General features: G+C 49.8%; 2 protein-coding genes across 2 annotated transcripts in view; one reads left to right on the top strand and one right to left on the bottom strand.

The window, feature by feature from the left end:
• Window positions 1-5,479: 5,479 nt before the first annotated feature.
• NCDN (neurochondrin) lies at window positions 5,480-10,097 on the bottom strand. Its single transcript, XM_084300741.1, has 7 exons — window positions 10,007-10,097; window positions 9,544-9,715; window positions 8,261-9,247; window positions 7,516-7,754; window positions 6,767-6,991; window positions 6,410-6,552; window positions 5,480-6,084 (listed from the first exon to the last, which is right to left on the bottom strand). The coding sequence occupies exons 2-7, from the start codon at window positions 9,667-9,669 to the stop codon at window positions 5,648-5,650; spliced, it is 2,157 nt and encodes a 718-aa protein (XP_084156867.1). The 5' UTR covers window positions 9,670-9,715; window positions 10,007-10,097; the 3' UTR covers window positions 5,480-5,647.
• KIAA0319L (KIAA0319 like) overlaps window positions 10,092-27,034 on the top strand; it is a 32,663-nt gene continuing 15,720 nt past the window's right edge. The window contains exons 1-7 of the mRNA XM_084300740.1: window positions 10,092-10,402; window positions 11,508-11,674; window positions 16,510-17,204; window positions 22,105-22,396; window positions 24,491-24,592; window positions 25,454-25,551; window positions 26,723-26,810. Of these exons, the coding sequence (XP_084156866.1) occupies window positions 11,533-11,674; window positions 16,510-17,204; window positions 22,105-22,396; window positions 24,491-24,592; window positions 25,454-25,551; window positions 26,723-26,810 (1,417 nt within the window). The 5' untranslated portion in view covers window positions 10,092-10,402; window positions 11,508-11,532. The remainder of the gene's footprint in view (window positions 10,403-11,507; window positions 11,675-16,509; window positions 17,205-22,104; window positions 22,397-24,490; window positions 24,593-25,453; window positions 25,552-26,722; window positions 26,811-27,034) is intronic.

Genomic DNA, 27,034 nt, shown 5'->3' with positions numbered 1-27,034 from the left:
CTCTTTTACCCCGCCGGAGCGGCGGCTCCCATCGCCCGCCCGCTCCTCTGCGCCGGCCCCGACTCCATGCACGCCAGTTATAGCGGCGGGGGCGCGCCCGCCGCGCCGGGGGCGCGCGTCAGCGAGAGGGGCCGGGGACGCGCCGCCCGCTCCCGAGGGGCCCCGACGGCTCCCGACGGGCGGAGGGGGCGAGGGGCGGCCGGGGCTGCTCCAGAGCCGTCGGGCGGCCCCGGGGACGAGGCTCCCGTGTCCCCCCCTCCTCCGTGTCACCCCCTTCTTAGGTCCCCCCCACCGCCCCCCCGGGCTCCCTCCGACGTCCCCTGCGAGCCCCCTCGGGGAGCGCCCCCGGCACGGAGCGGGACCGAGCCCCGAGGGCTGGGGGTGGGCTGGGGGTGAGGGCAGAGAGACTGCGTTTTATTAGCCCGAGCGCGGTGTTAGGGCCTCGGTGAGACAGCGGCGGGGCCTCCGGTGGAGGCCGGGACCTCCGCCCGACGGCAGGGCCCGGGGCCGGTCCCGCCGGAGAGAGCCCGGGGCTCCCCGCGGGGCGCTTCCCTCGCCTGCCCGGCGGGGACCGGGAAGCCCCAGCGAGGGCCTGGGGCGAGGGAGAGAAATTTGGGGGCGCCCCGGGCCTGGCTGCTGCCCGAGGGGACGGGAAAGAGGGAGCCGGGGTGCGACAGAGCAAGGGAAAACCGGGGAGCAACGACAGCAGCGTGCGCCCCCTCCTCCGTCCCTCCCCTCCGCCCTCCCTCCCTCTTCCTCTTCATCCCTCCCTCCTCCTCCCCATCCCTCCCTCTTCCTCTCCATCCCTCCCTCTTCCCCTTCATCCCTCCCTCCTTCTCTCCATCCCTCCCCATCCCTCCCTCCTCCTCCATTCGGGCCCTCCCTGCGGTGCAGGGCGAGGCAGGACCACAGCATCGGGTCCCTGCGCATGGCACCGGGCACCGAGCACCAAGCTGCAGGCACCGAGCACCACAACTGCTGCCCTCTCTGCAGCCGAGAACAACCCACAGCGATGCACGCACACCAGCAACACGCACAGGGCAGGCACACACACCCTCTGATGCTCTGGGGCACACCAACCCACGCTGGTGCACGCTCACCCTTGCACACACCCCACGCGTGGCACACGCTCGCACACCCCTGGTGACACACGGCTCCGTGGCAGGGCCCTGCTCCCGCTGTCCCCATCCCCTCTGTCCTCACCGTGCCTTTGCCGTGCTGGAGTTTCCATCCATGGCAGCGTGTAATTTGTGTGCAGGCAGAGAACAAACACTTTATCCTAAACTGTAACACACTGTGATGTGTGATAGACATTAACAAACACAATCCCACATTACATTTAATTTAATTCCACTCTTCCTGCCCCGAGCTACAGCTCCCTTCATTTTCATTTTTTCCTCTGAATTCCCACAACTCAGACCTCTTTGATTTCCAGGTTTAATTAACAATGCTCATTAAATGAATTTGTATTCATTTCTTTTAATATTACCCTGCCACCTGTCTTTAGGAGGCAGAGGCTGATCATTTATTCTAATTTATTTCTATTAAAGATGGCATTTAGGGGAGGGAGGAGGGCCGTGCAGGGGTGTCAGGGGCTGATCCATTCCAATCTCCGCACCCCCCCTCGAACGCTTTTCAGGGACGCCGCTCCTGAAAGTCCGTGTTTATTCTCCGCCAGATCCGTTTCATTTGCTAGGAAAAATCGGATTGGACATGCCGCATTTCGCAGCTATGTTCCAGTTCATTCTGAAAGTCCCTCGCTCGTCTGGCCCGCACAATGCCGAGCCTTTCTCCGCCTCAAAGAGGTGAAACGGCGCAAAGCCCTCGTGGTGCACGCAGCGAGCCGGCCTGCCCGCGGCAGCTCGGGGGGGAAGCCGTGTTTCCATCCCAAAATGAGGCAGGGCAAAGGAAAGCTGCAAAACTGATGGATGAAGGGAGAGGAAACCAGCAGGAAAAGCTGCCCCGATGCCTCTCGGTGCAGCTTGGTGGCTCGGCACAGTGCTGGCACCGGTGGCCCCAGTCCTGGCCACCCCAGCCCTGCGCCCTTATAGTGGCTTTCTGCAGGCAGAGGCAGCCTGGGAAGCACCAGTGGTGATGCCAAATTGTTGTTTGCTGTCGCGTGCTGCCCCAAGGTCCCTGGTGGGGCTGCCGGTGCCACGCACGCCCTGTCCCAGCAGCTGCCTGGTGGCGTTGCTGGCTCAGAGTGGCCACAGCGACTGCTGGGGGTCTCCAAAAGCCCCGTGCAGCTCCCACTGCTCTCTGCTCCTCAGCTTCCAGGCTTAAAGACCACGTGCACGTCCAGCTGGGCTCACGTTTTGCTCTGCTCGGTGTCCTCCATAATTGCTAAGAGGGATGTGACCCAGGTGGAGACCTGTCCCCTCTGCCCCAGGCTATGGGAAGCTTTTGGCACCAGCCTGGGCCCCGTCCCCAGCCCCAAGGGCCCACCGGTTGCGTTTGTACCCAAGCCAGAAAACTCTGAAAAACTGGTTTTGTGATGAAGGTCCCGGTTCTCCTTCCCAGGCAGGTCAATGTGTGCTTCCAGGAGTGTGCAAGGGGCTTGAGGGAGCCACCTTTGCTTCCAGGGGTCAGCAGTAAAAAAGAAATATGATGAAACAGGGTGCTAGGGGCACAGGAACAGAAATATGTGCTTGCGTCTTACTGCCCCAGCCAAGCTGGACTGGTTCTTCCCCAAAATCTGGCTCCCATGGGCAGCTCAGAGAAATGTGGGCTGCTCCTGCCCCTTCCTACATCCCCTCCCCAGGAATTCAGGAGGGAATAAAGCTCCTTGCCCCAGGACGGGGCAGTCGCTGCCCCCATTACGTCCTGCAGCTCATGGGAGGGAGCTGCTCCCGTATCCCTCCATGCAGCGACCTTCTGAAAGATTTCATTTTATTGCCAGTGCTTTCGGGATGCTACGGATACACACAGCAAGATAACGCATGCCACAGGAGGGCTCGCAAAGGCATTATGACATTTAAGCTGTCACAGCAAAGCGGAGCATCCATCAGCTCCTCGGGGGCCTTATCCTGCTTGGCCAAGGCAGGGTGAAAAATTGGCTGCTTCCCAGCGAGCTGTGTCCCAGAGTGGCAAATGTACCAGGAGATAAAGCAGAGCTTGCTCTGGGTGTCGCCAGCTGCCATCCTGCTCCCTGCTGGGATCTCAAAATGCCGCGGTGGAAAGGGGTCCGTGGGCAGCGGGTGTCATCAACCACCTCTGGCACTGGAGGGTGGACCCCTGAGGGTGCCAGGTCCCGGTGGCAGGACCCCCAGCTGGGCTTGCAGAGCTTGGGGTGGCCCAGGAGTCCCCCCCCACAGCCTTTGAAGCCTCGGCCAAGCTGCTGGCAGCCAGGGCACCGAGCTGGGGCACGCCGGGACCTGCAGCCGGGCATGAACCCAGGCGATGGAGAGGCCTCTGCCTGCTGTGCCCGGACCTGCTGCCGGCTACCAGGGCTCAGGGAAGGGAAATCAGCCTTTCAGGGGTGCTCTGTCCCAGCAAGGGGTTAAGAAAGTGGTGCCCTGGGACAAGAGGGCATCGGCACAGTGCTTCTGCTCCCATGTCCAGCCTGGGAGAGCTTCCCGGAGCAGCACCGATTTCTTTTCCTGTCCTCTGCCAGCTTGTGGCAGCCATGGGGTTGGTGTTTCATGGCACGGAGAGAAACAAGCATCCTGAGGGACATCGAGAGCCTCAAAAGGGCTCTGGCATGGTCCTTCTCACACCTGGTGGGACTTTCCCTTGAACAGAGTGAGGTGTGGGACAAGCACAGGGTCCTCTCCGGGATCCTGCCCGTGCCTGAAGCCTGCTGCTGCCCGGCACGTGCTGAAGGATGACCTGGAGGACATCCTTAGGCCATTAGCAGGTGGCCTAATTGGGAATTAAAGGCAGCAGCGAAAGGCCTCCAGATCTAGGGCTGCTCTGGTCTGGGATGGGGTCCTGCAGGCTGGGATGGGATCTCTGCTGGGTGTCAGAGGAGCTCCTAGGACAGCCCACAGGGACTGATGCCAGCCAGGCCAGCACTGCTAACTTAGGGGGCTGAGGGACGTGGGGAGCACCCTCCTGCTGATACAGGTGCCTGCCTCTCGTTAACACTAATGGTAGCCTTTTATTAATTGGAAGCCCACACCCTTTGACCAGAGGCAGAACAGCATGAGGGATGGGGGAACAGTTGAAGGTAAAGTGTTTGAATTTTTTTTTTTTTCTTACAATCTGAAGTGTATTTCTGACTGTTCCAAGCACTGAAGCTCCCTGTGTTGCAGGGATGAGCTGTTCTTGGCAGCACGGGGAGGCTTCCAGCCCACGCGTGCTCAGAGTTACGCTCTTTTCCAAGTCCAGGAGCCTCATTTGCTTGTTTGGCTTGCTTTGCTTTCTGCTGGTAGCACCTACCTTTGTTTCAACTTGCATTAACTTTTCGGGGCTGAGCTGGAAAGATCAGAAAGATATTTTTCCCGAGCAACAGCAGACAGCAGACGCCTCCTCTCCGGTTATGTAAGGCATTTGCTTTCATGAAACGGTGAGTAAAAAATACGGTGTTAAGCAGGAATGCTCCCAGTTGCAGCTCTCTTTTCGAGACAACTCCTCGCTTGTTTTTTCCCTCTATCAGGCGATTCCCCGGGTCCCCCCTCCCCGTGGCTTTGCAGGCAGTCGGGGTCAGTGCCGTGGGTCTGTCCTGCCTGCCAGAGCCGGTCGCCGCTCACGATGCCTCTCCCAAATTGCTCTTAGGGTGACACCTGGTGGAAACGCCTCGAAGTGGCCGGCTGCAGCCCGAGCAGGGAGCTCTGCGCAGGGCTGAATCAGCCCAGCTCGAACCACCTCTCTCCATCCAGGCTGCTATTTCTGGTTTTTGTTTGTTTGTTTTTTATGCTTTCAGGCTCACAGGGCACCCTAGGGCTAAAAGCCCGGGCTGCAAAGCCAGTGCTGCAAGTGAAGTACATCATACATCATATACTTTTTTTACACCTGGCCTTCCTCTTCTGCAAAGTCTGCGGGGAGACAGGGAGGTGCAATTCGTCCATTTCTGTTTTCCTAATTCCTGTCTGAGGCTCTAAAGTGAGTCAAGGTCTTTGCAGGTCGAAGAACTCCTCCCTGCATGACCAGAAAGCTCTCCCTGCACATCCCATCCCTGCTGCAAGAGGGAGCGTGAGCAACAAATTAGGGCTGGGCTTTGTGCAGGTGTTTTATGGGGCAGCAAGTGGTGCTGTAAGGGCTTTCTTTCTAGGCATGAATATGGGGTGATGGCACTAGTCGCAGGTGTGAACACTTAAAGATCCTTTGGGCACCCCCAAACCAGGAGAGAGCTGTGTTAAATTATGGAATTATTCTCAGTGGTACATTTTAAAGCTCTTCGTGTTCCTGCTTTTTGCAGACTTGTAGTGCCCAGCTACTTCACCAACACGCAGGCCTGTGACAGAAGGTGACATTCTGAAGGGATCTCTCCCAGGGCCCTGAGCAGAAATAAATCCCAGCACTTCATGAGTTGGAAAAATGATGCAATAAAAAACCTCTTTAATAATAAAATGGGCTGTTTTTTAAAGCAAAGTATGGACAGAAGGTCAAGCAGGGACACCTTGAAATGTTCTGAGGCAGCAACAATTCTTCGTGTCAGGTTCTGGACAGAACAAATCCTGTTGAGCTCTGCTGCATCGCAGTGGCTCTACTGCTCGGACAGACACTGTTCCAAAGCTGCCATGCCGTACAGGTTGGCCCACTCCTCCCCATGGTGGGACAAAATCACTTCCCTGCACGGCTTGCTGGCTCTGGCCAGCTCCACCAGCACGCCCTGGAAAGCAGCAATGAGTTCAAAATCCACCGAGGCCGGAGCAACGCGCGCCAGAACCTCCGAGAGAGCTTCCAGCCACCGTGCCTGGAGGACAGCTTGAGGCAGCCAGGGGAAGAGCGGCACGCAGCCAGCCAAGGCCTGCATCCCCAGGAACCAGAGCTCACTGATGTCACCCCAGGCACCGGCGTAGGCAGGGGACACGGCCAGGGCCAGCTGGTGGCTGCTGGGGTCTGCTTGGGCCGTGTGGGCCTCTGACAGGAAGCGAATGGTGGCTCCGAAAAACTCCTTGGTGAACTGGGTTTCCTGGAGAACTGGAAGGAAAAGGAAAAGAAGGAGCTGGTACAACGCTTACAGGGCTAAAGGAGGGATGCTTCAGTGCATCTGCCTGCAGCAGAGCTCTCAGGGAGCAGAATACCAGGCTCCTGCTGTAGAAACCTCTTAACCCGTGCTGCTTCCCAGCCCCTCAGCCTGCTGAATTTTCTACATATTCCACATTTCCTTTGTCACGTTTTTAGAAATCTCACCTGAAACTGGACCTGTTTCCCTTGTGTTTATTTTCTCCAGCCTACCCACCCAGCCCCCAGCTTCTGCCTGTGCAGAGCGATGAGCAGCTCTGCCAGTGGGAACACTTCTCACCTGCTGAACTTGCAAGGACCCTGGCCATCATCAAGCCCAAAGTGGCAACGTTGGCTGCTAGAACCAGGTGATCCTTCTGAGGTAGCAGAAATGGAAGAGCCTTCAGCAACGTGTCCATCAAGGAGCAAAAGGTTTTCTCTTGCCTAGAGAGAAAGGAAACCCTGAGTCACTCCCTGATCTGAGCCAGACACACCTCAAAACTTCAAAGGGAAATGCAGCATCAAAAAGGTAATGTGAGGGGCATTGAGAAAAGGAACATCCCTTTTTCAGTATAGTGTCTTAAAAGATTCTGCAAGCACCTTTCACATTGCACCCTCTGACTGACAACCTTAAAACAAGCTTCTGAGGCTCTGCTACCTGATGAGGTCGGGTGCAGTCACGACCAGGTTAAGGAAAATCCCACACGCAGTCTGTAGGCTCATTTCAGTGCTCGTCAGGGGTGTCACGGACTCAGGCTCGGAGGTCAGCACCTTCCACTGATGCAGGAAGTAGTCACACAGCAGCGCCGGTGCCCCTTCGGAGATGAGGATTTCCCTGGGCCTGTCCTCGGCTGTTAAATGGCAAAAGCCCGGCAGCAGGAATCTAGAAGGGGAAAGAAATTGAAAACACAAGGTAGAATGCAGAGAGCTGGGTCTAAGCCCTGCATTTGCATCCAACCAGGAGAAAAAAGGGGCCGTAGAATCAGTACTGCAGGGAGAACAGAAGAGAGAAATGACTCCCAAAATCAGCTCAACCAGCAACACAGTGCTGAGTTCCTCACGCCTGAGGGGAAGTATTGAAACCTCAAAGAAGAGACCATGTAGGCTGATCTGCTTCCATAAAGGCCCTATTCTTTCCTCTGCTTGCTACAGCTAAAGCCCTGATGCACAGCTTCCACAAGTCCTTCCCTGCCTCTTAGTCTTTGTAAGCAGCTGCCATCTCACATTAGTCATACGCAGAGGGCTTGGACAGCTGCATCGCACTGCGGCACTTCCAGTCGCCTCTTTCACAGGAAAGGATCAACAAGAACTTGACCTAAATGCAGGATGTGTTTCTCTGGAGCCAGGAAAAAAAGAGTTGAGCTCTCTTGTGCTAAAACTTATCAGATCTATGTTTAAAATACACACCTCAGAGCATCCTGGGGTAGGACAGAGCCTTCAGTGCTGGCCAGCCCAGCCTGCACCCCATCCGCCTGGGGAAGACCCTCAGCTGTGCCACTGTTGAAAAGCTGCTTGGCGTAACAAACAAGGAAAGGCAGCAGCTCGCAGATCTCCTGCTTGAGGGCAGACGTCTCTTCTGCCAGCCAGGCTCCAAGGATTCGAACAGAAGCAAATACGAAAGGGTCCTGCAGCTCCTCCTCTGTAACCTGTGTGAAGAAGCAGACAGAAAATTACATGTCAGAGCCCCTGTCCTCACAAATTACCTCAGTCATGAAAACCACAGTGTGCCAAGATGCCTATTTTGGTCCACACAGCTACATCCATGAGCTGCTGAGCTGACGGAGCCAGTCCGGACTTCTGCAGCTGTGGCATATGCTAATTCCCTTTATTATTTAGAGGTAGGAAAGGGATGGAATAGAAAAACAAGAATCACAGTGATCATGGAGTTATTCATTTGCTATCTTGTGATCTGTCAGGCTGGCCACATCATCCTGCACCTGCACATACTTTTGAGACCAGTAAGAACCATTTTTAAGTGTTCCAGTGTTTTTATCTTGACCCAGGAATCCCCTCACTTTTACCTTTCCGATTCTCTCCACCATTCCTCCTGGGAAGCACAAGCGAGAGGCTGTGTGGCACTTCACTGCCTGCCAGGGTTAAACCACAACAAAGGGACATCAAACGTGCCCTTTGCCTGAAAGCTCTGCCTTACCTGCCTCAAGTAATATATTATAGCTCCAAATGCTTCCTCCATGATCCTTATGAGCTGCATTTTCTGTGCTTCTTCCAGCAGCGATTCCTCCTCTTTCAGACACTCCTGGATGCCCATCTCCATGAGAACATAGCAGGCTGTTACCATTTCTTTTTTCCTCTCCGTCTCCATGGGATCTGGCTCCTCTAAGGTCAAGCGGACCTCCACACAAGCCAAGTTCACCAGCAAGGCCAGGAACTTGCTACCAGTACTCCCTGCTGGAATCCACTCTGGCCCACAGGCCTGCATGAGGCAGGCTGCAAGCTTCAGAGCAGGGTCCCGCTGTGAATGGCTGAGTTTACTGCCCAAAATTTTGGCCAGCCCTTCGTAAATTCTATGGAGGCACTCAGAGCCCTTTGAGTCCCGCGTGAGCGGTGAGGAGAGGGGGATAAAGTGAGGCAAAAGCTCGCAGAGCTCAAATTTGGTCATGTCTTCAGCCTTGAGAAACTCTTCAGTGAGCTTGCTCAGCACAGCCAGGAGGTGCTGAGCATCTCTCTGCCAGCACTTTGCCTCTGCTACAGCCAGCAGCCCCAAAAGCAGCGTCAAGGCACGGTCAGAGCCATAACTGCCATTCACATAGGCACGGCAGAGGGCAGCCACCGTTCCTTTGGTCACCAGCTCTCTGGGACCCCTGGGAGTGGCCATGACAGCAGTCAGGCACTGGTATGCATCATCGATCATGGACGTGCTGTCCGGATCGCAGGGGGAAACCAGGACGTCATTGAAGGTTGGGATTTTGTTCAGGATCTGCGAGTGGCCAGCTAACTCCGGATCGGTGCAGAAACATGCCAACAGAGTGAGGCCAAGTGCCCTGAAGGTGTGCTCGGGGCAGCCCGACGGGGGCTCCCTGGAGGTCAGCAGGCGATTTGGAAACGTGAATCCAATTGCGTCAAAGATCTGGCGACGGGTCTTTGAGTCCACTTCTCCAGCTTTGACCGCTTTGGTCACCTGTAAGGCAAACCAGGGGTGAGGGCACAGCATAACAAGAAGCTTTGCTAGGGCTTTAGCAACTTTAAAGAACTGAACTGTCAAATAAGAAGCAAAATTGTACTTCATGGGTGCAGAAAAGTGAACCCCTGACCACTGTATTGGTTGCTAGTCATAGCTCTAATCCAGAGCTTTATCAGAGGGTTTCAAGAGCTGTAGCAATGTTGATTAACCATCACCACACCCAAACGAAGGAGATGATGCCCACTTTGCTGGTGGGAACGTCCAACTATCCACTTGAAGCATCTCGCCCTTACCAGAAGCAAGGCAGCAAACTGCTCGCTGTCGTTGCTGGCGTCTCGCAGCACATCGAGGCACCTCTTCAGCGTGGCGCTCCTGGCTCCTGCAGCACCCTTGGGTGCAGCTCCGGTGCCTGAGGCCATGGCGATGGGGCCGGCGGTGCAGGAACTGAGGGGAAACGACGAGGAGCTGAGGGGAAAAAGGACAAGGAGCTGAGTGGGGAACGCTGGAGGGGGGCACCCCCAACCCCACCCCCAAAATTAGGCCGTAAACAAACTGAGGAATGCCGCCAGACCCCCTCACTGCCGAAGAACTCACCCCAGCAGCCCGATTTTCCCCAAATTACTCTATTTTAGGGGCAGCACCCGACCCCTCACGCCATCCCCTCCACCCCCAGCCCGGCCTCACGGCCCGCGGCCCCGCTCCGCCTCGCAGCCAAACAACGCGCTCCCTCCGCCCCGCCAACCAATCAGCGGGCACCTTATTGAGCAGTGCCCGAAGCCAACCGCCTCCTCGCGGGGGACTGTGGGCAAACCACCCGTGACGGCCAGGCCGGCGGGTGGCAGCGGGACGGGGGGGGGCCGCGCACCGAGCCGGGTCCAGCTGGTAGTGAGGGCCCGGTACCGGCGAGGTGGTGCCCTCACGGGTCGCCCCGGTGTCGATTCCGGTTCCGGGAGGTGTGGGCGAGCTTCCGGGTGAGGGGAGGGAAGCGGGCGCCCGCCGCTCCTGAGGCGCCGCCGCCGCCGCCGCCATGGCCGCGGGGCAGGAGGAGGAGGCGGCCCCGGCGCCCCCCGCCCCGCCGCGCTCCGGGCCCCGCCGCCCTCCTGAGGCCGCCGAGGAGCAGCGGAGCTCGCCTCGCCTCGCCGTGAGCCGCTGGTACGTGCCCGGGGCACCGGGAGGTGGGGAGAGAACGAGGGGACCCCCCCCGGTTTGTGGGGACCCCCCCGGTTTGTGGGGACCCCCCCAGTTTGTGGGGACCCCCCTCGGGCCCCTCAGCCCTCGTCCCGTAGCCCCCCGGGGTTGTCCCTCAGAACCCGGGACCCCCGGGACCGCTTCCCTCCCACCCCTTGTGTGCCTCTCGGTGCCCACGTTGGAGCCAAATTTCCCCTAAATTTAGTAAATAACGAGTTTTGAAGTGTTAAGCTAGGCAGGGCTGTGCTGGTGCTCTTTTTTGAGCCTTCGGTGCTGACAGGTTGAGCTCCCGGTGCCTAATAACGCTTTATTTCTCTTAGGAAATAGATATCGGTTATCGCTTGTGAGCTAGATAGTAAATATAAAGAGATATAAATACATATATAGAATATACTATATAGGTTTCTATATAGATATATAGAATATTTTATAGGTGGATTTCTCCATAGCACACATCCCCCAGTGCTGATGTGGGTTTCAGGGACAGGTGAGGCAGCCTTCCTCCCTAGAAAGGCAGAGGAGCTTCGATGCTTTCATTTTTTGTGTCCCACCGAGCAAAATATGAGGCAAATCGGGTCTTTAGCTCGGCGCCGTTGTGCTCTCGTCTCTGTTTGTTGGTGGCTGGCACCAGGCAGCACCGACGTGCAGGCGATGACGGCGCCGAGCAGCTGTGTGGGGTTTATTAAGGTCCCTGTTCCCCCAGTGGGGCTGGGTGGGTTGCCTGTGGTATTTCTGAACCCAAACGTTCTTAAACGTGTCTCGGGAATCCAGCAGGCTTCACTATTAGATCTTTTGGTGCTCAAAGTAGTAGAGTATGAAAGGAGAAGTCGCAGGGGTGATTAGAGGGTGAACTGCTGCAGTTCCCAACTGGAAATTCAGCTGCTAAAGGTCTTGGTTTAGCCTGGTGACACTGATAAGTACTTAGCAGCAGTTGGACAAAGTCACAGCAATTAAGATTAGATGTTCCTTTTCCTCCACAACTGCTCCATGCTCTTCATTACGTTGACTGGGTCCTCGTGACAATATTCCAGATGCCAGTAGATGTTTTCTCTTTCTCATATGTTTCTAGAACCCTGTTGTTGCCCGCAAAGGCCATGGAGAAGAGGCTGGGAGCCAAGATCAGCATCAGCGCTCTGTTTCTGTCGCGATATTGCCTGGAAAGACCTGCAAGGGAGCTGAGAAGTCTGCAGCTGTTCTACCTGTGTGCTTGCCTGTGTGCCTTGTGCTCCTCGACAGGTGATTCTTCTGCTCTGTCTGGGGTCATGTCTCCGTTCTTGATTGTATTGATCCTATCACTTGTTTAAAATACCCTGAGAGGAAGGTGAAATTATTAGCCGCTAGACTTTGTAGCAGATTAAAAGCAAACTTGGTAGCTGCTAAATGATCTGTCAAAGCCCTAGGATAACCAAAACTCTGTGGAGAGGTGTGGGGCGTGAGGGGGGGATAATAATTTAATCTAAGCAATACCCAAAAGAGGTTGGAAAGGGAAGAACACTTTTTTTTTTTTTAGCCCTCTTATATTTAAGACTCCCCCAAACCCAGTGTCAATAGTCTGTATTTGCCTACTGGTGATTATTGTTTGGCTTTTATTTCCTGTTCAAACCCGAGTAACCAACTGACTGCTCAAGTAAATAACCAAATCGGCGGCTTGTATGGCTGCTTTCATGTAATGGCCTGGAAGGGATTTTTTTCTTGTATCTAAAAAAGCTCAGATTCTCTCTTTGCAGAGAGATGGGTTAAGTTTCTGTGAGTATTTTGAAGACACATCTTCACCCAGAGGTGGTAGTATACCATGTGTGCACATATTATTTATCAGATCTTTGTGAAGAAAGCTTGTTCTGTGGCTGTTTTCTTCCATTTGCAGTGAATTAGAGGCTGAAGGCAGTGGTGTCTTCAGTATTTATGAACCCATGTTACAGCTCCTGTTTGCAGGAAAGTTGCTGTGTCTTAATGGCAGCAAGAGAGGAAAAGGGGGGTTGTTTTGCTCTGCTTCTTGCATTCCTGGATATGTTCCGTAGGGTGCCACAATGTCTATTGTTTCACTGGGCATTCCTTGACACCTACCAATAGGTTTGATTGACCTAACGAGCTGTGAGATCTTAATCTGCTAATTTAGAACCTGGAAAAACGTAGTGGTATTCCTGTTCCTAGTAAAGTGTTCTCAGCACTTTGTGTTTCAGTGCTGTGTCACACGGATTGTGTTTCCTTGTAGACCGGACTTCGTACTTAACGTTTCCTGTCTCTAGCGATATCCTAGGAGTAAGAGCTCTGAATCATATGTTGATCTTGCCTGGTGTTCTGGCCGGTGCTGTGGCTTTGAGTGTTTACCTGCTTGGGAGAGTTAAAAAACCATGAAAACTGATGCTTGTATGAAAACAGAAGTGATTATGGATAGAGCACTTCTGTTCTTTTGGCTTTGTGTGTGTCACTTCAGCGGCAGGTTTGGTAAACTGAAGAGGAATCGTGTTTGCTTGGAAACTTCTGTGATCGCGTGGCGTTACCTAAGAGGAATTACGTTGACATACTGGGCTACATGTGACAGATTTAAAAAAAAAAGTCTGTGCAGTCGAGTCTTTAATCATTAATCTGGTATCGTTAGGGATTAACTGCCTGAGTAAGTCTGTGAACCTGAGCTTATTAATAGAAACTGTTCCTACCCATTTCATTCTCCTGCTGCTCAGCTGTGAGCTGCACCACAGGGACAGGAACTCCATGGATTGAGGACCGTGTTTTTTTAATGATCCTAGAGAAGAAAATGACAGAAATTGTGTCTGGCACAAAGAACTGGAAGGGGCTGAACAGACAGCTTCTGTCTTAATAAACTGAAGTTGGTAACTCTGCCTGTGCTCACAGCTGCCTCCTGTTTGGTACAGACTCACGTCCATTTAGAGCAGGCGCTGCAGCCAATTTTGGGGATATCCCCGTTTGTAAGGCTGCAGAGAGCAGCGTGGGGCTCCCATCACTGCTCTTCAGGCCCTTAGGGTGCAGCTGTAGGACTGCAGGGAGGCAGCGTTTCGTGAAGAGGCTGCGTGAATTTTCCTGGCAGACCAGAGATGAAATGCAAATGTGGCTTGAGGAGCTCTGCTTTCTGCCATCGTGCTTCAGTAAAGTTGTGTGAATCTGCGCTGCCTGCCAAACGCCGTAGGAATTGCACAGCTGAAAATCAGCATGGCTCTGTGAGAAATGCACATCCAGAATGCTGTCACAGCGTATTGCAGGTTGCCTCTTCACTTCTGGTGTTTCTCGGAGTTAACTGAGCTTTAAGCTGTCCGCGTACAGCGATATGGAAACCGTGTTGGCTAATTTCAGATAAACATGTCCTAGGTGGGCATTAGCAGAGCGCTGGAGATGAAATCTGGCCAAAACATAATTCCAATTCTGCGTCTTGACTTCTCAGTTCAAAGAGAAGCAGAATGCTCTGAGCATGGTGGTGGTTTGTCATCTGAGTTCAGTCGTGGCTCTGGCATACCTAGGAGATGTTCGTGGGGATTCAGGTTTTAAATTTTAAATGAATAACACAATTCTTGTGTATGTGGCAGCTCCTCACATGGAGTATCTGGGATCCATTCTCTTAAATGTGCCATGTTCTGTTTGTGCTTAGTTCCGGGCTGACGCTGGAAAGCTCCTGATGAGCTTCATGGGGTTCTGTATTCAGTTAATTTGTGTGGTGTGTGTGAGCCAGGGCTCATACTTGAGGTGGAGGAGCAGGGCTTTTAGGGATGTGGCAAGCATCACATTTCCCTTTTGCACAGGATATATTAGGGACAGTGCTTCACCTTTAACAGGCAGTGATTTATTTTTTTTTTTTCTAGACCAGCTTGAGTCTTTACAGGTAAGATCCTCTTGAAATTCACAGCACAAACATTTTCTTTCCATTTGCTACTTCTTTCTCCAAGTCCAGCGTGCATGTGGCGCGTATCCACGTGTGCCTTCTGTGTGTACAGCCCCCTCCTTGGACTCTGCCCTCATTCCAGGCCCGTCAGGCTGGTGCCAGGTGCTCAGCCCTGCCTGTGCATGCAGCCTCGTGGCAGGGTGGCTGTCAGGCTGAGCACCTCGCAGCGGAACGAGGTCAGATGCCTGCCCCGGGCAGGCTGCCGTCTGTTTCCCCTTGAAGGATGATGAGGAGTGACAAGGATGGCGCTGATCTGAAAGGTGCTGTTGTCAACGTCTCTTTCTGTTGAACATATGCAATCTCTCACTTACGCGTTGCAGTTGGACGTTTCTCAAGAGAAGAGCTTCCCTTCCTTCCTTGCAGCTCTGGGTTCAGACACCTGCAGAGAGCTCTGGTCCCCCGTGGTTTGGGCACAGATCTCGAGCGCCTTCTGTTGCAGCTGATGCCAGCTTTCCGGAGCCTCGTCTTTGCTGAGCTAGCCTCACAAATCAGCTATAAATAACGCTTCTGCTTTTTCCTTTCTGATGTCTCAAAAAGAAACTTTCCATGTGGTGCAAGTTCCCATTTTGGGTTAAGATTCTCAGTGTTGCAAGAGATTGCACAAGGGAGGAGCGTGGATATGGCTGGCACCCGTTACTTTAAACAATTGTCTGCTCCCTTCTGGGTGAGAAGGTCACTGTTACTATGGACATTAATGAGCAGTAGTAGAAGAGCTCTTATACCTGCTGTGGTGTTTGGGTAACTGAATTACAATGAAACGCATCTTCCATCATCCCTGCTTGCTTTCTGTGCCCATTGAGGTTATGCAGGAGATGCTGGGGGTTAGTGCAGGAGGAGGGAGAAAGTCACGGTGCATTTGTATCAGCGCCTTTGGGTATTAGCTGTGATTTTAGGGGCAGAGTTCAGTGCCACATCATTGGTATGAGGTAAGTGTCTGTGGCAGGGATTTAAAGTCCTTAAATCAAATGTAACCTAAAATGTCCAGGGTGGAAGACGCTTGCAGTTGCCTGTGTCACTGTATGCTCAGAGTTTTCCAAGTCTGGTGTTCCAGGAGGTCAATCACTGCTTGTGAGCTCCAGATTTGATCAGAAAAGTATCTCCTTGCTCCACTTCTGTCTGTGTAGTGGCACTTCTGGCACTTGGAAAGCTGCCCATGACCTGAGCCTGCCCTGGTCAGCAGGGGGTCACAGTAGTGTTGGCGGGGGAACCTTGCATGATAAAGCCTGATAAAACACTGCAGCCATCACCAAATTACTTCTGTTTGATGGATAACAACATGGAGATTTGTGTGGCTTTTCTCCTGGGCCTCAACATATTCTATTTTCATGTGTTTGTGACTTGGAAGTGCCAGGAGAAGTGGGATGAGAATTCTTTTCAGTGGAGACAGACAGATGGATCAGCAGCCTGACTTACATGCTCGTTAGTTTTAGTCCTACTGTAGTGAACGTGAGTATAATTCAACATAAACTCTGTATTCATTCAGAGTTACAAACAGAATAATGTGTTACTGAACTCTGCTTTAAATGCTGTCAAGAAATGTCTATCAGGGTATTGTAATTTAAATCCAGGCTTCTTGTTTATAACAGAAAAAGGTTTTTCCCATTTGTGTTGTGTTCAAGAGCTCCCTTCCTGACAGGGAGCCAGATCTGGAGCACAGTGTCCAGCTGCACAACTCAGAGTCCAGTGACATAGTTTGTAAAGTAATCTTCTAGTGACCTATTATCCCTTGGATGCTGAACACAGCACAGTGTAGCAGTCCCAGAGGTCATTAGTCTATTTTTAGGGAGCCCTTAATCTGTAGAGCTCTGAATTTTGGAAGCCTTTAATCCATTGATCCCTGCAAGCACTCCAATTTTTCAGGCTAAAAAGAAAAATCCGTATGCAAAGCAGTTGCTGCTTTACCCCTGATCTGAGGTCTGGAGTAACTTGACTCTGAAATGACGTCAAATGGCTCGTGGTTTGTTTGACAGAAGACTTGCAGATAGCAGATTAATGTCTAAAACCTGATGCAAAGACACTTAAGGCCAGGGCTGGATTCCAGGAAGCCCTTGTCGAGCTGCTCTGTACCCTGTCTCCCACATTACTTCTGTACTCTGAATTCATCTTGGCAATAGCAATGAGGTTTTATTGTCCACTGCTTTGAAAAACTGAGAATTGTTTTTTGTCTTCTCTTTCCCAGATGCAAACTGGACCAGATCTAAGTGTGAACCAGGGACGATCCTGCTCGGTGGACATTTGAGATCGTGGGAGGATCATCACTTAGAGCTTCTGGAAGGATTTCACACTGTACAGTCCTGTCAGACTGCTTGCTGCCAGCGCCCCACCTGTGATGCCTTTTGGTTCTTGGAAAATATGTGCATCCAGGTGAACTGCACTCTGCCTGCCATGTGTCAGGCGAACAGGACTGGCTCTCCTGATTCCATTTTGGTGTTTTTAAAGAAATCCAAAAGCACAGAGCACTTAAAGCTTCAGACAGGAAGCGAGGCAAAGACCTGGCTTCGCAGGTGGTTGGACTGGGGCATCCCTGTCCAAGGGAAAAAAAGACTGCGGAGGTCCTTCCAGAAATGGAGCCTGGCAAATAACAGGGAGGAAATCCTGCAAGGGGATGTAGCAGCAAGCCCCAGTGGTGAGGCTGCAGCCAGAGCATCACCCAGCAGATCTAGAAACAGCCGAAGTGAAACGGAGCGCTTGAAGGATCAAGTGCTGAGGTACTTAGTGGAGGACAGGCCTGGTCCTGAAACCCATCCGAATCAAAAGAAAGACTCGCTGAAACATGGGCAGGATCCAGACGATGAGAAAACCAAAAGCCCGTTCCCTCCTAAAAGCAATGTTGTGAACGGATCGAGTGATGTGGACAGTGTTGGCTTGCCGCAGGTAAGGGGGAGTTCTGGGACGATTGTCATCCTCCAGCTCTTGCTTTGTGCAGACTTGGGCTGGAAACTTTTTAGGTGATAGGATAAATTTCTGGAGGTCTGTTCTCAACCTTCTGGCCTTCTGTCAACAGAGCAAGGGCAGGTGGGTCTTGTTTTGTCGGGGATGGGTTTATTTTCCCCCTTCCTATGTGGGATAAACTGTCTTTGAGAAGATGAGGAGAGATGGAAGTCCTGATAGGGCTTATTTATCCATTGTGTAATCTCAGAGCGTACACAGAGATGAGGTGCAAAGGTGAGATGTGATAGGATGCCAATGGGAAGCGCTTGTGAGTTGAAGACTTACCTATAAAAGTACCTTTTTAGATCCAGAGAAGTCATAAACTGTTTTCTTGGGTAAACTGTTTTCTTTCGGGTGCTGGATCGAGGCAGTTAAGTACGTTATTTATAGACATGCGTTGGGTTTCCCATGTCAGCCTGCTTGCTTGAGTTGGCGTCTTATTTTTTCCTTCTGTTTTTGAAGACAGTTTCAGTTTCTCAAATCCACAAAAGCTTACATTGGCACTGGTTGAATGAAGCCAGTTTAGTGCCTATTCCAAGCATGTACGATGTTAATCTAGTAAATCCAGATGTTACTCTCAAGAGGAAGCACATTTTAATAGTTAAATGATATTTGTATGTTCAAATCTGCAAATTGTTTTTTGAACATCATACAGAAAAAGCCCAGACCGATGATGGTGAAACAGGAAGAATCCTGCTCCATGAAACTGTTTGTAAATCCTTGAAGCCTGCTGCCTTTTCCTGTTGTTACGCTCTTGTTCTGCACACTTGACAGAATTTATTTCTCTCCCTTGTATGCAAATCTTGGTTCCAGGTACGGCTGTGACTGGTGTGAGCCACCACCCTGCAGAGCAGGATGTGGAGAGCAGCCAAAGGACACCGCTGAGAGCTCCAGGGCAGCCCGGGTGGCGTGTGAAATCATGCACTAATACTTTACAAATGTTTGATTTTCCAGAACCTTGCAGCGTTTGGGGCTGCCATAACATCTCGGCTTTCTCTCTCCCCTGCAGTACTGCAGCATTTCTACCCTGCCTGTTCTTTCTTCCTCCTAATATTTGCGATTTCCTCGGTGACCCCATTCTCTCACATACGTAATGCCTGGCGAGGCTTCTTGACAGCCAGCCTGAAGTGTTTTCTTTTGCTCTTGGGTAATAGTTGCTGTCTCCCTACTTGTTCAAGTTTGTTCATGTTATTGCAGTTTGCCTTCTCAGTAAGCTGGCTGCAAACATTACATTTCATGCATTAATCAGCTGCTGAATAGTTCCAAGTATCCAAGGTTTCCCATCCTTAGGAAGTGCTCTCCTTGGTCATCATGGTGCACCTCTGGATGTGTGCAGGGGGAGGGGGTTTTCTTACAGTCTCAATAAAAACTTCTTACTGAAAAGTATTGGCTGTGATGAAATCAGTGGCATTCACACTTCTGAGGTTTAGGATTGAGTTCTCAAGGAGGAGAAAGAATTAAAAAATAAAAATCCACCTTACCAGGAGTATCGAGTCGAAGCTAATCTTACCCAGCCCTGGGCTAATTCCTCGATTATCGAACCATCCAACTTTCACAGGCGAAATGTAAGTCAAGCTATGCAGCTGTCCTTGCATTTCTGGTGTGAGAGCAGTTTAATTTAGGCCAAGGATGTAACATTTGAGGTTGTGTACTTGGGACCTGGCCAGCCTGTGCAGGAGGGAGATGCTAAAACAGGGAGTCCTCCAACTTGGGTTGGTTATGGGCCAAAATAAGTGAAGTTACAGTTACACGCATACTAAAATCAATAAAATTTCATCTGGGCTAGATTTGGTCAAGCACTACACTGCTTCAGCAGGTGGCTGCAGGGTATTTAGTACTGTTTGTAACAAAGGTTTGGCAGGTAGGCTGGAAGGTGAGGAGAATGCTGGATCATTACTGCATGCCAGAGCATCAGACATTTGAAGTAGGAGAGGACAGGTGAGGTCAAAGTGGCTCAACTCCTCTCTAAAAGGCAAGAAAGAAATCAACGTGCATGTTTTTCCCTTCTGTTACAAGCATTGAATGCATGGCATGTAAATCTTCTCCTTTTCTCCTAGAGACACAGGGAAAACTCGAGTGACTTTTTTAGCACAACGTTGCCTCACTGAGTTTTAATTTTCCTCTTGGAGTTCTGAGGGCTCCGTAGCCACCTGCAATGCCACTTGCTAATGTGCAGCAAGCATGAATTTGTGGGCTTACTGCTCTAATGTCCCAGGATAAACTGCAATGCACCCTGCTCATCTCTCCTTCTCTAAGGAAGAGAAATGTGTGCTTTTCCGTTACTGGGTGACGTTTGCCAAGCACTGAAGTCTTCTGCCCTGTTGCAGAAATACTTGCCAGTTAAAAAACCTAGCGAGGAATATAATAAAACCTAGCAATGCGTTTAATGGCCACTCAGGAGAAGCGTGTAAGTGCAGCGCTGCTGATGAGAAGGGCTCCTGCAGCACTGCAGCAGTCCTGCAGGCAGGCTGTAGGAAAAGGCTGCAGCCTTTACAGTGGAGTTGTTAGAGCAGAGCCAGAGAGCTTGTTCCTGCGTTTAGAACTTGGGCTGTTCCTGGCCCTAGCAAGCCTAATCTACTCTGTGAGGAGGGAGGAAAGGTCTCTCTTCACACCCAGCACCAGTTCTGTGATGCTTTGTGAGGTTACTCAAAATTTTGAGGGTCTCTGCAGACACTACACCTGGTGCAAACAATCAGAGATGCAACCTGAGCTGCAGAGAACCTATTTTGTAAATTCAGACAAGACTCGCCAGGAAAAGACCCATTTTAAATTAATCAGTGGAATAAAATTCCTGAACGTGGGTGTTTCTCTTTCAAGTAACTTAGGTTCGGTGCAGATTCTGATGCACGTAGCCTGCTTTATTTGAAATTTGCAGACCCTCAGAGAGGGGGAGAGGTTGCTTGTCCCAGGACAAAGGCGGTTAGGGGTTGGAATAAATGCCTGACACATGTTTTCTCAGGCCAGTATGTCACTTCTCTCTATTTGGTAAGCTAATAAGATAGGACAGCTGGCGAACTTCTCGTCTCCCCCTCATTTATCCCCAAGAATGAAGTCTTCTGTTCTTTGCTTTAAAGAATTCGGGTTTATGGAGTAAAGATAAGGAATGCCTCAGCTTGCAAGCATTAGAGGCATTTGGGACTGCTACATTGCTCCAGGCAAAGCTTATCTAACTCGAGCTGTCCGCAGACATTTGGCGGCCGATTCATCCCGAAGATTTCTGGGAGGAAGAGGATCTCTCTTAACTGTAGAGTATTTTAGGCATTAAAAAGTGAGGCGAGGAAGCATCCAGCTCACTGGAAATACTACTATTGAGCAAAGTGGAGCTGCAGCTGCTGTGCAGAGCAGGAGGATGCTGGTCTCCCTGCCTTGGTTGGGAGAGCTGTTGTTGCACCCGCGTGGGTTGGTTCTTAGCAAGCAAAAAGTGGTTCCCTGTTGTGGTCTGCAGCCACGGAGACTTTCTGCTTCCGTGCCTTTCCTGAGCAGTCTGTCTCAAGTGTCTTTGAGCTCGTGCCTGGCTGTTCAGCTCTTGTCATGCTGGCATTTCTGACTATTTCACTCTAATACCTGGCAGAAATGTGTCAGCATCTCCAGTTGCTAAAGCTGCGGGTTGCTGTAGGATGGTGCTGGCTGGGACACCTACCAGTCCCAGGGCTGCTGCATCAGACTTTGCTGCATCTCTGTTCCAAACAACCTGCTGTTCCAGGACGTGCAGGATGGCTTTGCTTTTACAACTGGCATTTAATGGTTAGAAGCCCAGCCCAACGGTAACAGATTGTTTCCCACTGTGGTCTAAAACATTTTTACAGTCCCCGTTTCCTGGACTGGATGCCAGTAGCATGGCACAGTGTGCAAACTTGAGAATTTTTCCTTCAATATGAGCTTTTAATCAGTTCCTGTGGTGGGCAATCCAGTTCCAAAACGCTTCCCAAGTCAAAAATGGGAAGTTGTTTCATTTTAAATATTTAGCAGATGTTCCCAAAATAGATTAGCTCAAGAAAACATGCTACACGCATGCACTTTACGGTAAAAGGTGAATTGTTGAGAGTACTGCCTGGCGGACTAAGAACTGGGATAGGGCTAGGTACTGCAGAAGGAATTTTGTGATCAAGGAAAGGAAATTGTTCCTGCCACTTTGATTATTTTCAATAAAGTGGTTCATCCTCTATGGATGTGAGCAACTTTTCTGCCCGTAAGCTCAGCTCCCTGCCCCAAAAGCATCTCCTCTGGCATGCACTGAGGGAGTTGTTTGTGTCAGGTCACTTTGCTTTGAAGAATGGCTCTGAAATAAACTTCATCTTGCTGAAAAGAATTGGTTATTAAATAAAAATGCCACTGCAGTCCTCCTCCTTCCTGCTTGCCAACTACACATTTTTAGAAAAAGGAGTACATGGCCTAGGTAAATACCCAAAATGTACCCCAGCTCCTGGTCCTTGATTTCTGTTCCTGCCTCATTCTGGCTCTGTTCTTTCAGTCCCACTCACTCACAGTTTTGAACCTGGAGCTTCTGTTGTATTTGCCACATCAATAGCACGATGTATTCAGACTTCAGATGCTGTATTTGGACCTAAGGTCTTGACTGGTTTCATGTGGAGCTAGAAGTGGTCTGTCTGCTGTGGAAGGACATGGAGAAACATTTTAGAAGTGGAAGCAGTGAAACTTCCTTCTTAAGGGGAAAACAAACCAGGGCCTTTTCAGCTTTCTGCAGACTGAAGAAGTGCAGCTTCTGGTGGAGTTCAGTGTACAGCGTGACCCAAAGGAGTTTGGGTCCAGTGTGAAACAAACACAGTCAAACAAAACCGACAGTCAGAGCTCAATCAAACTAACACTGCTCTTTTCTTTCCAGACCCACACAGGAACACCCGCACCAGAGCTGTCAGCGTTGACTACTTTCTCCAGTCCCGTAGCACTGAGCTTGACAGCCACTGGAAAGACCGAGAAGCCTGAGCAGCCAGATGATGCTTTCATCCATCCCCACTCCTCAGATACGCTGCCCACCATCAGCCCTGTGCAGGGGAAAAGCACAACGAAGCTGCAGACTGCTACTTCTGTGCCAAGCAGTGTTCCCACAAACACTAGTGCTTCTACGGTCCAGACCAACACTGCTGCATCACCCAGTACTACTGCCACTACCCCAGGTGAAAACACGCAGTGCTGCTGCAGAAGTCGTCTGGTTAGGTTTCGTTAAGCCATCACAGCACTGAAAAACACAAATTAGTTTCAAAAATGATGCTTGAAAGAGTGCTGAGCTGTGTGTCAGCACTTGGGGTGCTTGGTCCCCGTTAACTAACGAGGTCCTGGAATGGGACTTCGGCATCACAAATCTGCACGTGACCCTTGGGTCTGTTTCCAAGAACAGCTTGGAAGTAACTGATATCTTCGTTCCCAAAGTGCAAGTTGAGATGGGGTGCAAGGCACAGCCATGTGAAGCATTCTTTCAGCAGTCACGACACGTTGCTCTCTCTCGAGTTCAGTGATAGAGATGGGGTGTATCTGATTCTCTTCTCTTCCATCCCTGACATGTCAATGCACAGTTCAGCCACAGAGCAGCGTACTTGGCCGTTAGCCCACGTGTTGCTTTGCAGCAAAATGACATTTGTGTTCACACTGGTATTTCTTAAAGCAAACATTTGAGAATGTATAAAAACAAAAATGCACTTTTGGACAGTTCTGTTAACCCGCCGAGGCCATTAGCTCATCCTATAAGGATGCGTGCTTACATCGAATGATGTTTACTGGTCGTGTGATAGCTCAGAATTCAGTTAATCCAGTTTGCTGAATTTCTTTTGAATTTAGGGTTTCTTTTCCCTTACAAGGGTACGAATGGAAAGTATAAAGGAAATGTTGCATCCAAAGACGTTTTTGGCAGGAAGCTGATTGGATGCCTGTGCTAGCAAGTTAGTATTCTTTTTAAGGACTTACCCCAGCTAAAACTGGGAAACTTATTTTAAACAGCTTCAGTGGCTTACGTTGGAAATGTAATGTAGCCAGGGCCTCCTTGTTTTGCTAAATAATGGAGAGAAGATGATGTGAAGGGTATTTTTTTCTAAGAGGAGTTTTGGGGTTTTGTCTGTTTGTTTGTTTTGTTTTGTTTTCTACTGAGGTCACATTTCTTTTTGCCTTGGAATTCTTTGCAGCTGAAAGACTGCTGGAGTTATAAAATCCCAGGAGATGGAGTAATTGAGAAGGGGCAAAAAAGGACCTGAAAAAATTGTTTTCTTTTAGTTAACTGGTTAATTCCAATAGCTATTAAATGGAAAAAAGGCTGAATGTTTACTGACATTTTCCCTGTCTATCTTTACTTGGATTTTTGATGCATATCTCTGAAACATTGTCTTTGATGGGGTCAGACTAGGAAATAGCAAACTTGTAATTCTTGTTTTCTGTGCATATTCCCAGGCCCAATAATAAAAAAGACAAAAATAAACGGGAAGGGGAGGAGGCTGAGAGGTACTCTTAAGAAATGCAGTGAACTTTCTGATCATTTTAATGCTAACAAGCAGAAAAAAAATCAGCAGCCATAATTTTCTGGTCTTTCCCTAGTAGTCTTTAAAAACAAGCTACCTGTTAATTTATTTGAAATAGGATTGCAGGAAAAGTCTTGAGAAACGCTACAGGCCTTTCCTATTTGGATAAGAAGTAGCTGAAAACAAAATGTAAATAAAAGGGAAAGGTTTGTGTTTTGAGTTCCCACACGCAGTGTGGTAGCTATGCAGATTTTAGAAAATCTCTGAGCCCCAAGGCAGTCTTTCAACTAAGAAATGCCTTGGATTCTTCGTATATTTGTAAAGAACTGAAATTGCAGTTTGGTAAATAGCAGTGTTTGTCTTGCTCTGCCATGAGACTGCAGCTGGGTTCTCTGCCAAAAACCTGTCAGCTGAAACCCTTCCCGTCCTGCTGGACCTGGCTGAATAGAGGCCCCTGTACAGGGCCCAGGGGTCACGTTTCAGCTCTTTAAAAAAGGAGCAGGAGCTGCACAGTGTCTGTGAAGAGCTGGAGGTGACTGAGTAATTTTGGGTTTGCCTCGAAAGTGTAAAACCCCATTAGTGCTTGTGCTTTAACAATGAGGCTGAAACCTGAAGCAGGAGCTATACTGAGTGATGGGGATGTTTACAAAACACAGCCAGTTGTGGCTGATTTTTATTTCACAGACTGTGAAGCCAGAGTATGTGTTTTTATGTACGTACCTAATTTTTCTGTTCCTCTTTTAATTCTGTGTTTCTCCCTCTCAGTTGTGAAGGAGCTGGTGGTTTCTGCTGGAGACAGCGTTGAAGTGACCCTGCCAGAGAACGAAGTTCAGCTGAATGCGTTTGTGCTTCCTGAACCACCACCTCGTAAGGCTTCCCTGGGAATTCTGCTAAGGGCTTGTGATGCTGAAATGACAAACAGGCGTTATGTAAAGCATTGAATAAGGGCAGTCTTGAAAACATCTTTTGTCAGAGAAGAGTTTCCTGTAAAATTTTTTCCTCTCGTGCTATTGCCTGTCACAGAAAATAGAAAGAGACTAAAAGCATAGAAAATTCCACAAAATCATTGGGTTAGGTTTGGGAGGCAGCATATTCTCAGTGACACGTGAAGAAGCAGCTCTTCAGCACGTATTAGTGATATTTGCTGGTACATGACAACCTCTCTTAGCACGTATTCTCTCATTTGGTGGATTTAAATCTGACTCAGTGGGCTCGACAAACTGAAGGATATTTTCCTATGCACTTTCCATATCATCATACAAATTATTCATGGGTATTTGTGAAGTTCATCTTTATAGCTCTGTCCACAATAGCAGTGTGAGACTGTAAAGGGGAGGCAAGCAAGTTACGTGTTGCACAGCAACAGGGGTAGATGAGATGTATTCCTGTTCAAAAACCAGCATTATGTTGTGCCTGCAGGATTTGAGGGCACAATAAGGCTTTTCTCTCTTATCATTCTGGAGCTGTGATTGTTCCAAACCTCTTTAATGCCTTAGAGGCAGAATGATGGGTTTTGGCTCCTGAGTAAATGTGTTTAGAAGCACAGATTGTTTCTTTTCCTGGGTATATTCCCAAAACCTACAGTCCAAACTCCAAGCTGTCTCATTTCTCTGTAGTGCAGCAGAATGAGCCTTCTAAATGTTTAATACCTTTGCTTTTTTTCAGCATGGCAGAAAGGCAGCCTTTTAAAAACTAACTTCTGGATTCTTATTTTTATTTTTTTTTAAGGAACCACTTATTCCTATGAGTGGGAACTGATTACTCATCCGAAAGACTACAGTGGAGAAATGGAAGGGAAGCACTCCCAGACCCTGAAGTTATCTAAGGTAAAGCTTATTTTGCTGCTCAGTATCCTATTGTACGGAATGCCTGATGGAGAAGACGGGGACCCTGGTAGTCAGGAAAGACTTGTTTGTGATTTCAGGATGAATAGGGAATTGCGTGATGGGCAGGCAGCCAACACTTGACTACAAGCTCTTCTAAGTCTCTTATAAAAAAAGAGATTGCTCTGGCATGAGGGAAAGAAAGAAATTGATTTCAGGATCTAAAGGCTGCCTACAAGCAGTGTGTCAAACTGTAAAAATGGCACAATTTAACGTTAACAAAGGGTTGTGAATATTTCTACTGCTGAAACAATGTAGTGGTCTGTTTAGGTCAGAAACCTTGTACTACCCTCTGAAAAATGATTTGCTGGCTCCATTAGCTTAGAGCGATGGAAGACCTCATACCTGGCTGCTGCTTTTAGCTCTAACAGAGTGAAAGGATCGTTAGTTTCTGCACACGGGTTTTCTTTACAAGGGAATGACTTTAATTACTGCATGAATGTACAGTTCTGATTTTATGAGACATTCCTTTAAGCATCATGGATTCTACTGCACTCATAAAAAAAATCTGCAGGCTTTAATTGTGATACTATGCAGAGAAAAGCCCTTCAAAAGGAGCACGTCTGTTTCTGTCAGGGTTTCAGCCTTCTGGATACCATAATTGTTGTCCAGCACCCAGTCCTTCTCCATCCCATTCAACAGTGAATGATGAAGGGGTGACTGCCGCACTCACGTCACCTAGAAGAAAGAGAAAAAATACTTTCCTTTGTAAAGACACACAAGAAGAGAATTTCTTTTCTTACGTGCAGGCTTTTTTTATCTCAAATGCAATCTGCTAGTGTGAATTCCTGTGCCCAGACAACCTGAACTAATCTCTTAGAGCTCTTCTGTTTGCCTGTTGTTGCTAGAAAATCAAGCTTGACTGACAACTCTGTCACCTGTAGCAAGAAGAAATACTACTCTTTGGTTGCTGCGGAGTCACTGTAAACTAAAATACATGTAATAACACCTGGGCTTGGAAGCCATCCTTTGCCTTGTGTGCCTAGATTGGAGCAGAATTGCCTGTTCCATGCTGCTAATACAGTGCTGTGCCAAAGCTTGCTAACTTGACCTTTCAGTATCTCGAATCAAGGTGCTGCCATCTCGAAGGTTAATCGTTGTGTTTACTTTTCAGCTTACTGTTGGTCTGTACGAATTCAAAGTTGTCGTTGATGGCGAAAATGCACATGGAGAAGGTTATGTGAACGTGACAGTGAATCCAAGTGAGTTCAGTGGGGTTGTATCTTTCCTTACCTTCATCTGTCCCTGTTTTGCTTATTTGACTAGACCCTAGTTTAACATCATGAAAATTCACTGTGCAGTGAACTCAGTATATATGTATGTGTGTTAAGTCATTTCCTGAAATGTGAAGCCATGCTAATACACGTAGCTATTTGCTATACAGCACCCAGGCCAAACACTCCATGCAAGAGCTGGAATACTGATA

The sequence above is a fragment of the Netta rufina genome (assembly GCF_964035555.1).
Source record: "Netta rufina genome assembly, chromosome: 23".
NCBI classification, from domain to species: Eukaryota; Metazoa; Chordata; class Aves; order Anseriformes; family Anatidae; genus Netta; species Netta rufina.
Note: the sequence above shows the minus strand (reverse complement) of the source record. Positions and strands in the feature narration are given on the sequence as shown.

What these genes read in the sequence shown, in the direction of transcription:
- NCDN (XM_084300741.1), bottom strand. Translation starts at nt 9,669, where the DNA reads ATGGCCTCAGGCACCGGAGCTGCACCCAAGGGTGCTGCAGGAGCCAGG. An exon ending in AGTTTGCTGCCTTGCTTCTG is followed by an intron (nt 9,248 to 9,543) that starts GTAAGGGCGAGA and finishes TTTGCCTTACAG; the next exon opens with GTGACCAAAGCGGTCAAAGC. An exon ending in ACTGCACCCGACCTCATCAG is followed by an intron (nt 6,553 to 6,766) that starts GTAGCAGAGCCT and finishes CTTTCTCTCTAG; the next exon opens with GCAAGAGAAAACCTTTTGCT.